This window comes from Camelina sativa, chromosome 20 (genome assembly GCF_000633955.1).
Source record: "Camelina sativa cultivar DH55 chromosome 20, Cs, whole genome shotgun sequence".
Classification (NCBI taxonomy): domain Eukaryota; kingdom Viridiplantae; phylum Streptophyta; class Magnoliopsida; order Brassicales; family Brassicaceae; genus Camelina; species Camelina sativa.
The window spans coordinates 7,458,507-7,469,093 of NC_025704.1; the positions used below are offsets into that span (position 1 = coordinate 7,458,507).

Consider the following 10,587-nt stretch of genomic DNA (forward strand, 5'->3'; position numbering starts at 1 on the left):
AAAACAAATCAGTAAGATTTAAAAAAACTTTCTAACAATCATCTAGAATCCTTCATTTTATACTTTCCATGATTTTATTTAGAGTCATTAAAATTCTCTTAAAGTCATTAGTCTTTTTGCTAATTGCTTGTAAAAATATGTAAGATGGCATAATCATTCCGCAGAACCAATTAAACCATCGTAATACCTTCAGCTTTTGAATAGCAATGAATTCTCATCAACCACCATGAGGACAAAATTGAAAGTATTGATATTACTAATTTCTTTATAAAATGTTTTTGGAAAGATAAAAAAAAACCCGTAAAAATTCATTGCTACAACAAAGTGAGTAAAAAAGAAAGTGAAACAAGGATCACCTTAACTGAAAGAGACAAAAAGCAGAAGCATGTATAATATGTATGGGAATCAAAACAAACCTGTAAAACCAAATACCCGAAAGTGCAGCAACATGAAATGGATTCTTACTTCTCTCAAGAATTGTGCGTGTGTAACTGACCCAAAGCTTCGGTTAGCATCTTGGTTTGACACTGCGACGGTACTTTAGGAGCTGGAGGCTGGGTTTTGTAAATCTGAGCACGAGTTATATCGTTGTCATCGACGCCAGTGTTATAGATGAAAGCATCTCTGCAAGTAGTACTAGGCGCAGCTTCACTTGATGTTTGTACAGATGAATCAACGGGTTTGGCTGGAGGGTAAACATGTGAGGACAACTCTGGTGCTAGAGGGCTGCTGGTGCGGACCACTGGGGAATCAACTTGGTGGGAGTTTAAAATCGTGCCAGAATTCACAGGCGGTGCTTGAACATACCTCGAACTGTACTGATCGACTGGAATGTAGTATATTGGGTATGGCTGCGGCGGAAGCTGATAATGGGGGTGGTTTGTGTGATGGTACGCTGTGGCAGGCAATGGCATAGGTGAGTTTCCGGCAATGTAAGGATGTCCAGTGTAAATTACCTGTATATGTTGTTGTTGAGGTTGGTTCATAAATGGTGGATACCCGGAAAATGGGATTGGAACTGGTTTGTTTAGCCCAGTCTCGTACAAGTTTGAAGACAGCTTGTTCTCCATAACATGTGAGTGTGTCGCTTCAAACTTGTTCTCCAGAACATGTGAGTGTGTCGGTAGCTCGTGAGAAGAGATTGGGGTGACTGCAGTGTTGTCGCTGTTCATACAGTAAGAACAAAAGGAAAATGGTTATCAGCTACAAAATCGCATTTGAATTAAAATGTGACAAGATTGGCATGTGGCATCTATAGCAATACATACAACCCTTATGAACACAGCTCAACTTCAAATACTAGAATAACTACATCTTATGAAGATAACAACCGTCGCTGAATACCACACAAGGAATAACATAAGCCCGGGCGCATAGATGTTCTTCAAATTGGGAATTACCATAACACAAGGTCCTTACACAATCGTAAAAAAAGACAAGCTATTGATTGCCTAAGCCAATGAACTCATTCACCGATCATATACAAAACAGAAGAGAACCTAACTCAGCAACAGTATCACTCCAAGAATTCAGTTTTGTTTTTCAACATTACTTCAAAAGATAGCTTATATCACCCCACATTTAACCTAGTTATGCAACACTACCAAATTCATATGTGCCATTCGCTAAACAATTCAAAACACAGTCTCATTTCGTTCCCAGACAACAAATGAACAAACTCTTACACCTAAAACTATTCGATAAAGCAATCAAACGGCGTGATCAAGCAGCTAGAGCATAGAATACCTTGTCACCGTATCTACTGGCGCAAATTTGACCTGCGAATTCGCCGTGTTGTCCTCGTCAGTGCTTTTGATCGGAGGCAAATTGCTCGAAGAAACGGAGGATGATGTTGAGCCAAAGGAAGACTTAGTCTCGAGCACCATCGACTCCTGTCCACAAATCCCGCCGTTAACATCTCCGCTTCCGCTACTCTCACTATTATTGCGCCCAGTCTGCATCATCTCCGCGCTCTTCAACGCGTCTACGAACCACGTATCAGTCTTTGGGTGCTGAAGCACCGGTTGAGTCGACTCGTGAACAACATGCTTAGGCTCTTCGATTCCAAGCCAATCGATATCAGTCTCCGCTTTACACTGAGCCGAATCTCCCTGACTCGCACCAGCATCATTCGATTGTGATTTCGATGGGAATATAAACAATCGGATTCGCGATTGAGGAATCGGAAACTCGGTTAAGAGGTATCCATGTTCCTCCATCATGATTTGAACATCCTCATCCGTCTCGACGGAGATAAGCGAATCTAGTTCCTGATCTGGAAGCTGGTACTTAACCTTGAAAGGATAAGAGATTCCGAGCGTAACCTTAAGGTGGCTAACAAGCGAATCGAAACTCGTTTCCGCGGAGGGAGGAACGGCAACGATTCGAGTATCACCGCCGACGTAGCGCGGCGATTTCGTATGCGGAAGTGAAACTATAGTACCGCCATGCCTACACATCACCCGTAACTTTCCATTTCTTCCCTTATTCTTCCATCTCGGCGTAACAACATTCCCGCCTTCCGTTACGGCGGCGGAAGTGGAGGAGACGGTGGTCATGGTGGTACGATTTTGGGGTTTTTTTTTAACTTCTGCGGTGCGGCTTCTTTTTTCTGCTTTTGCTATTTTGTTTGGGGACAAACTCCGTTTATAAGCGGCGAGGTTTTTTTTTAATCGAATAAAGCCAAAAGGTGTAGTGTGTTGTAGCTTCGCTGTGACGGTAACGCTATCATTAAACTGAATGTATCAGCATAGAATTGTGGGCCCGTGTACTGATGTTCTCGAGCGCGTGACTTTTAAAACGGGTTTAGAATCGGATCGGGTGTAGAATAATTCAAGACTGGTGGAATTTACCCGACCCCGGTTAGTATTTCTGATTTTTTCGATTTCGAAAAAAATGTTTAGTTGGTTCAACAATCATTCAGAATTGATTTTTCAGTGTACTGTATTAGGTTTCGACTTTTGATACAATTTTTGGTTTTGCTAGTACCGATTAGAAGTGGGTATTTGAGTTTATTTCTGGTTTGGGTTCGTTTTATGTTAGATTCAATTTACAGTACTTCGGTTTATTTTTGGTTTGGTTCCAAAAAAAGAAAAAAAAAATCAATAAGAGGATACAAAAACCAAACTAAACGTCATTTGATAAGAGATAAGCCTACTCTGTTTTGGACAAGACACCTTCCGGGGATCACAAAATGTAATGTTCATTGCTCTTGGGTGAATGAGTTTTCCTTCTGCGGTGGGGCTTGGTTATTGCGGAATCATGAAGGGAATGCTCTTCTTCATGCCAGGGATGCTTTTCTACCGATGTCGAACAGAATTGCTGCAGAGCTTAATTGTATTTGGTGGTGTCTTAGTGTCTCATGAGTATTCAGATGTTATACTACACGAAGGTTGAACTTTTGTCGGACTGCAGACTGCAGTTCAGCTATTTCAGCTTTAGAGGTTCTATCTGTTTGGCCAAAGTATAGGTCGCAGTTACTGAAAATCCAACGGGTGGTGCAGGAGATGGGAGAGGTTACTTTTAAACTCTCTTCTTCGAAAGCTAACTCTTTGGTCAGGGATATTGCTGGTAGTATCACTCGCGATGGTCGCCTTACTTCATATCTGGCTAGAGGCGGACCAGCATGGTTACATGAGAGGATTGAAGAGGAACGATGCCGAAGATACTAAGTTGCGGGACTGTTTCTTGTTTTTTTCTGTTACTATCGATATGTTTATTTCTTTGGTTGTTTTTGTAACACTCCTGCTTCTTTAATTTATCAATTCATGAGTTAAAAAAAAAAACGTCATTTGATAACTGATAACAAAAAATAAGCAACAGGAAGATGTGAAACAAACACATAATCTATAGATGAAATTGGTGTATTCATCCATGCACGTTTAGAATGATTAGGGCTGGGCATTCGGGTTACCCGTTTGGGTTCGGGTATTACCCGTTCGGGTTCGGGTTAATGGGTAATGGAAAATAGAACCCATTCGGGTATTTTATTATGTTTGGGTTCGATTCAGTTCGGATAGTACCGGGTTCGGGTCGGTTTGGGTTACAATTTTCATAACCCAATTAGTACCCGAACTACCGGATACCCGAAAAAATATAATTAAAATTAATAAAATTTAAATAAATTTAGTTAAAGTTTGACTTATGTGACAATATATTTTAGATATTTTGATTATTTTTGATATTTAGGTATAAAACTAAATGAAATATTCAAAATTATAATCATAACTTTAGGGTAATTGCATTATATTAATGATAAATATTATAAATATGTTTATACGTTCGGGTTTATTGGGTACCCAAACGGGTATCGGGTATTACTCGACCCTAACCCGAACCCACAGGTATTAGAAAATAGAACCCAATAGGGTTTTATAGGCAAACCCGAACCCAACCTGAACCCGGTTTTTCGGGTCGGGTTCCGGGTTGGGTATTCGAGTACGGTTTTTATGCCCAGGCCTAAGAATGATCATGAATTTTTGTTATGATCCCATAAACAAAATTTAACAACAGGAAGATAAATAAATAAGCTATTTTTACATTTCAAAATATATAAACATAACATCCCACAAAGAAATTTAGACTAATTTTCATGACTAATAATTAAAAGATTCATAGGCGAACACAAAATTTAAAATGTAAAGATCTATTACGAAATTTCTAATTCTCTTCTCCAAACTTTTCAGACTTTACTTTTTATTTTCATGTTTTAATACTATTATCTTACAAAAATAATAACAATATTTAAATTTTAAATTTATGTATACATTATAAATTAATAATGAACTTATGTTTATTGTTTCATTATTACTTTTCTTGAGATTTTGTTAGATTTCCATTTATAAAAATAAAAATAACTTAAACTTTTACAGCTATACTGTGAAAATTTTGTGATTTTTGAAATCACTTCCAGACACGATTTTCGAGAAGCCACCTTTAACCAAGCTTTCCAACGTCGGTGGTATTGCTGCTCCCCGGCGTCGGGGTCTCACGGTCTCAACTACTACTTGTTTTCGATCTAATTCTATGAGTGTTCTTCTTAGCAATTTTTTCCCTAATTCTTCTTTTTGGTTAACCCTTTTCAAACTCTTTTGTCCATTGTCTCCAGACCAAACCCCGGCCTTTGCCCACTCTCACTGGCTTCACGTTCACCGAAGATGCTCTTTGCCAGACAAAAATCTCTACAAATCTCGGGTGGCCGCTCCAATTTTCCATCACTCTAGCGATTACTTATGAAACTAGGGTTTTCCCCAATAAACTTAGTTTCCAAAATTGATTCAACTACAAGTATCTTTAGTTACCTAAAAAAAGACCAAACATTATTTTTGTTCAACAAACGGAATTCTATCGGTTTCAGTAACCTTTATTTGTGATGCGATTTTAGTGTGCAAGAAATCTTTTATGATTGTAGGGTTTGTTCACTAAATCGAACTATAGCAAATATGTAATGGAATGCTAAAAACAAAAATATAAATAAGTGACAAAATTGGAGAGAGATACCAATCAACAGTGTTAATTAAGTTTTTATTTTTTGGTAATTAAATTGGTAATCGTTATTAAGGTTTGATATTAGGTGACTTCACAAGTCACTCAATTTTACAAAAAAACAAACTTTGCTTTGCAACGTCTTTACTTTCGACTTCGAGCAAGCAACAGCACGTATATACCATCGATTACGACTTTACTCCCTTACTTTTTATGAATAATAGTATTAGGATACCTTATCGTGCGTTTTCATCCAATAACAATATGACATTTCTTGTCATAAAATTATTAAATTTTTGTTTATGTCTCTCTTTTTTGGTCTATTTCTAACTCTGAGAACATGTTATTTCAATAGAAACGACAGTATACCAAAAAACTAACAAAGAAAAGACTACTCACCATCATTTTATTTATTTATTTCCAAAATTCTCATAAAAATTTGACTACTAAAAAACAATAAGACTAAAATGAATTGAATCATATATAATCCACAATTCCAATTTCCACATATAAAATAAATGAGATATTCTAAGATATGAGACATTCTAAGAAATAATATTCTTTCTTTAGAAAAGTAACGCTTGGAGTACACCTAGACAGGTTCCTATATTAGAATTACGTAACACGATTAATTAATTAAGCTGAGACAATGATGTTTTATCGACTACTTCTAGCTCGTAAATATCTAAAGATAATTACTACTATACGTAGTTTTTTTTTTTTTTCATATTTCAGAGGTTTATAAAGTATAACTAATGTTCATTTTTTTGCCTGCTAATTATTGAGAAACGTTTTTTTCTTTTTGGTAACAAGAAAAATGTTGCTGCAGTTTTAAGTATTTTCATTTTCTACGGCGAGTTTTCGTATATTCTTTCACGGAAACAATGGCTTTTTCTATGGGAGTTATATATATTTACATCGAATTAAAGTTTGATGAATCATCCAAATAATTTAAAACAAACGAATACCATATAAGAGTTAAAACGTAAACAGATGTCCATGGTTGCTTAGTATAATTTATCACAGGTGTGAAACTAATCAATAAGAGGACAGAACACTCCAACTCTAGTCAACTCTTCTTGTGTATATATATAGAGATATATATTCCTTCTTCTAACCGCACAACAAAGTATACAAAGAGAGAGAGAGAGAGAAAGAATCGAAGAGAGAGAGAGAGAGAGAGAGAGAGAGAGAGAGAAAATGTCCATGGCTTTGCTTTTCACCTCGCCGGCGATGAAGCATAAGCCGGCGGCGATTACTTCTTCTCGCCGTGAATCTTCTCATCCTTCTCGTCGTCTTCGAGTTTCATGTGTCACCACGAACCCTCCTAGGTACCATATTCTCTTTAGATCTTCGATTTCTAGTTTTNTTTTTTTTTTTTTTTTTTTTTTTTTGTGTTTGTTTATAGACGTTTATGAACATAAATTAGATATGCTCTTAAGCATATATAACATAATCATTCTCTGTTTTAGCTGTCTTCTATTTAACATGTTATTGATTTTCACGGGATCTAAATCATACCGTCGTTTTCTGAAGACAAATAAATTAATAAATAAAATCATTCCACAGTTTTTTAAAGTTGTTTTACTCACGAGTCACTGAGTTCAACGATATATTTCATTTTTAATATATGTATATATATTTCAAGATTTTGTTATTCACGATCGGAATTCTTAATGTTTATTAGTATATACAATACATATATGAGCGAGCATTCATTATTGCTATGTCCAATGGGACTATAATACTGTTTTAAAAGTCATTGGATTCCATGTATCTTCTTCGTTAATCCCATTATTCGTATTCGTATCATGATGTCAACTTTTTTTTGGTCCACCTGATAACTTTTTTTTCATATTGCAGAATCACTATGCTTTTTATATATATACAACTTTATGTGTGTGGGTGTGCATGTGTATGTGTGTATGCAAATTTTGGTGATTTGCTTTACACGAATCATGACATTAATTAGGTGACCTTAAGACAAACAATATAGAGATAAATTTGATTGTATTATAAATTAATTACGGTTCAAAATTTTGTCTGGCAAAGTACATTGTACTTAATATGCTGGCTTGTTTTTTCTTCCACAATTTTACCCCACCATGCAAAATTATTGAACAAACGTTGTTGTTTTTTTGTTTGTTTCTGGTAAAAATTGTACACACGTTTAGTTGATATATTTAAATCAATATCCCTATTTATAAATATCAACAACGTCCAAAAATTCCAATCTGGATATGGTGACACAACGTCTTCAACTAAAAACGATAGGACAAATTGACCAATCAATATCATCAACATGCATTTTTAAAAAATACAATAAAATAAATTATCAGATTTTTTTTTTGCAACTACAGTCTAAAACCTTATATTTATCTTACATTTTATGATTACGTGTGTAAAAAAATCTTTAACTTTCTTGTTAAATGACAACGTAACAACCACACAATTCCTTTTCCAAAAATAGTTGTTTTTACATACCTATAGAGTTTATTGTCATATTTATCAAGTTTTACTATAAGTGTACTATTTACGCTTTTATAGTTTTGTACTCTAAAAGAGATATCGCAAATCTCTTTCAAAGTACACAGGACCCATTTCTGTTTGATATTATTATTATTTTTTTTATTTGTTTCTGTTTGTAGGCAAAAAAACGAAACATGCAATCAGTTTCGACCTATCAAAGAAGTGAATAACCAAATAACACACACAATACCACAAGAGAAGCTCGAGATCTTCAAATCAATGGAGAGTTGGGCAGAACAAAAACTCCTACCTTATCTCAAACCCGTCGAAGCTTCATGGCAACCACAAGACTTTTTACCGGCACCGGAGAACGACGAAGAGTTCTACGACCGAGTGAAAGACATCAGAGAGCGAACAAAAGATATACCAGACGATTACTTTGTGGTTCTTGTCGGAGATATGATCACAGAGGAAGCACTTCCAACATATCAAACGACGTTGAACACACTCGACGGCGTTAAGGATGAAACCGGTGGGAGTTTATCACCGTGGGCGGTTTGGATTAGAGCTTGGACGGCTGAGGAAAACCGTCACGGTGATTTACTCAACAAGTATCTTTATCTAACTGGTCGTGTTGATATGCGACATGTTGAAAAGACTATACAATATCTTATTGGCTCTGGTATGGTAAGTATTCTATTTTTTCTCTTATATCCTTTTATTGCATGGTACTCATTTTCAAAGTCACATTTGACTCTTTTTTTTTGTTATACTAAAAGAAAAATAGTTAGTTACATAATTTGTGATATTATGTAAATTATTAGTTACATTATTCATATTTTTTTTGGTTATGTTTTTGGTTAACGGCTTAGGATTCAAAATTTGAGAACAATCCATACAATGGATTCATCTACACGTCATTCCAAGAGCGAGCTACGTTCATCTCTCACGGCAACACGGCGAGGTTAGCCACAACTTACGGAGATGTTACCTTAGCGAAGATCTGCGGGACGATAGCAGCCGACGAGAAGCGACACGAGACAGCGTACACGAAGATCGTGGAGAAGCTGTTCGAGATAGACCCCGACGGATCGGTTCAGGCACTGGCGAGTATGATGAAGAAACGTATCACGATGCCGGCTCATCTAATGCACGACGGAAGAGATAACGATCTGTTCGATCATTACGCAGCCGTGGCGCAGCGGATTGGAGTTTACACGGCGGCGGATTACGCTGGGATACTTGAGTTTCTGTTGAGGAGGTGGAAGGTGGAGAGTTTGGGTTTGGGGTTATCGGGGGAAGGGAGGAGAGCACAGGATTATCTGTGCACCTTGCCGCAGAGGATCAAGAGGTTAGAGGAAAGAGCTAATGATAGGTTCAAGCTTGTGTCAAAACCTTCTGTTTCGTTTAGCTGGGTTTTTGGTAGAGATGTGAAACTATAGAGATATTTTAAAAATAGTTAAACAATGAAAAATAACCAAACAAAATAGTATAAATAAATAAACTATAGTATATGTTTGTGATCCAAATTGTGACTTGTGGTTGTGGATGTGAAGTAACCAAACTATGTACGTTCAATTTTAATATTTATATGAACATCTCACAATTTTAAATTTTGTTCACTAAATGTGACTTCATATACGTCGTTTGTGTATTTTATATGTGTTTTAATTTGTCTGTAATGATGATATTTTAAAGATATATATTCCCCGTATAAGTAAGTATTGTTATGGTTACTTATGTGAAATCAGATGTATCATGTTTTGGTGAACGGCTTACAGTATATGAATATGCACATTCAATCATATCTTCCTCGTGAAGTTTTTATTAACTTTTAGAATGATTGGTGAGAGTCTCCTTCAAGATGACCCGTCCACATCGATCTTCGAACCCACATTGTTTGCAAAAAATGGAGGAGACTAATTAAACCCACTATATCTCGAACCCACATTGGTGCGTCCAAAAACATTATATCTCGATCACTATATTACGACGACGACGACCCTGTTCTTTTGTTAATCGATGAGATAGCGACTGCGACTGTATATAAAACGACGGTGGATCTAAAAAGTACAAAAGCAAAATGACAATTTAAAACTGTAATAAAAGTAACTCCGGAAAAAAAATGGAAGTAAGATTGGAAAAACTGGAAGCATGATACAATTACTGTGGAGTCGCAAAAAAAAAAAAAACCAGCGATTAGAAAATACTTTCACGTCATCAGTTCCAAAAAACTCAAAGGGACTAATTTTTTCAAAAACTGTATTGTCCGTTTAGCTTTCCCCTCTTTAATTTTCAGTCGTAGTCGCTATTGCAGCGATCAATAAAAGAACAGGGCCGACATATCAGTGACAATGTTTTTTTTCTGTTTCTTTCTACCGTCATACTAAAAGATCTTTGTCGCGTAATATGATTTTTTGCTTCGACATATCACACAACAAGTTGTCTTAGCAAAAAAAAAATATCACACAACAAGTATATCGTAAATACGACAAGCAATTTCGCGTTTCAACGACTAAAGCAGCATCGGCGGCCCATGGGCCTATCATAATTTATTGCTTAAACAAAAAAGGACAGAAATAGATTAAAAACAGGTGAAGAAGAAAATGGCAGTGATGTAAAAAAAAAAAAAAG

The 10,587-nt window shown here is 36.1% G+C and overlaps 2 protein-coding genes across 2 annotated transcripts; one reads left to right on the plus strand and one right to left on the minus strand.

Moving 5' to 3' along the window:
- LOC104769884 lies at nucleotides 228-2,669 on the minus strand. The gene is made up of 2 exons (XM_010494204.2): nucleotides 1,747-2,669; nucleotides 228-1,164 (listed from the first exon to the last, which is right to left on the minus strand). Exons 1-2 carry the CDS (start codon nucleotides 2,556-2,558, stop codon nucleotides 471-473), a joined length of 1,506 nt encoding a protein of 501 aa, XP_010492506.1. The 5' UTR covers nucleotides 2,559-2,669; the 3' UTR covers nucleotides 228-470.
- On the plus strand, nucleotides 6,466-9,568 carry LOC104769885 (stearoyl-[acyl-carrier-protein] 9-desaturase 3, chloroplastic). The gene is made up of 3 exons (XM_010494205.2): nucleotides 6,466-6,815; nucleotides 8,133-8,640; nucleotides 8,826-9,568. The coding sequence occupies exons 1-3, from the start codon at nucleotides 6,685-6,687 to the stop codon at nucleotides 9,393-9,395; spliced, it is 1,209 nt and encodes a 402-aa protein (XP_010492507.1). The 5' UTR covers nucleotides 6,466-6,684; the 3' UTR covers nucleotides 9,396-9,568.

Bases quoted from the DNA above. Each gene is read 5' to 3' on its own strand.
- LOC104769884 (XM_010494204.2), bottom strand. From the start codon at position 2,558: ATGACCACCGTCTCCTCCACTTCCGCCGCCGTAACGGAAGGCGGGAAT. The intron at 1,165-1,746 runs GTATTCTATGCT...CTGTATGAACAG, and splicing joins CCAGTAGATACGGTGACAAG to CGACAACACTGCAGTCACCC.
- LOC104769885 (XM_010494205.2), top strand. From the start codon at position 6,685: ATGTCCATGGCTTTGCTTTTCACCTCGCCGGCGATGAAGCATAAGCCG. The intron at 6,816-8,132 runs GTACCATATTCT...TTCTGTTTGTAG, and splicing joins GTCACCACGAACCCTCCTAG to GCAAAAAAACGAAACATGCA. The intron at 8,641-8,825 runs GTAAGTATTCTA...TTAACGGCTTAG, and splicing joins ATCTTATTGGCTCTGGTATG to GATTCAAAATTTGAGAACAA.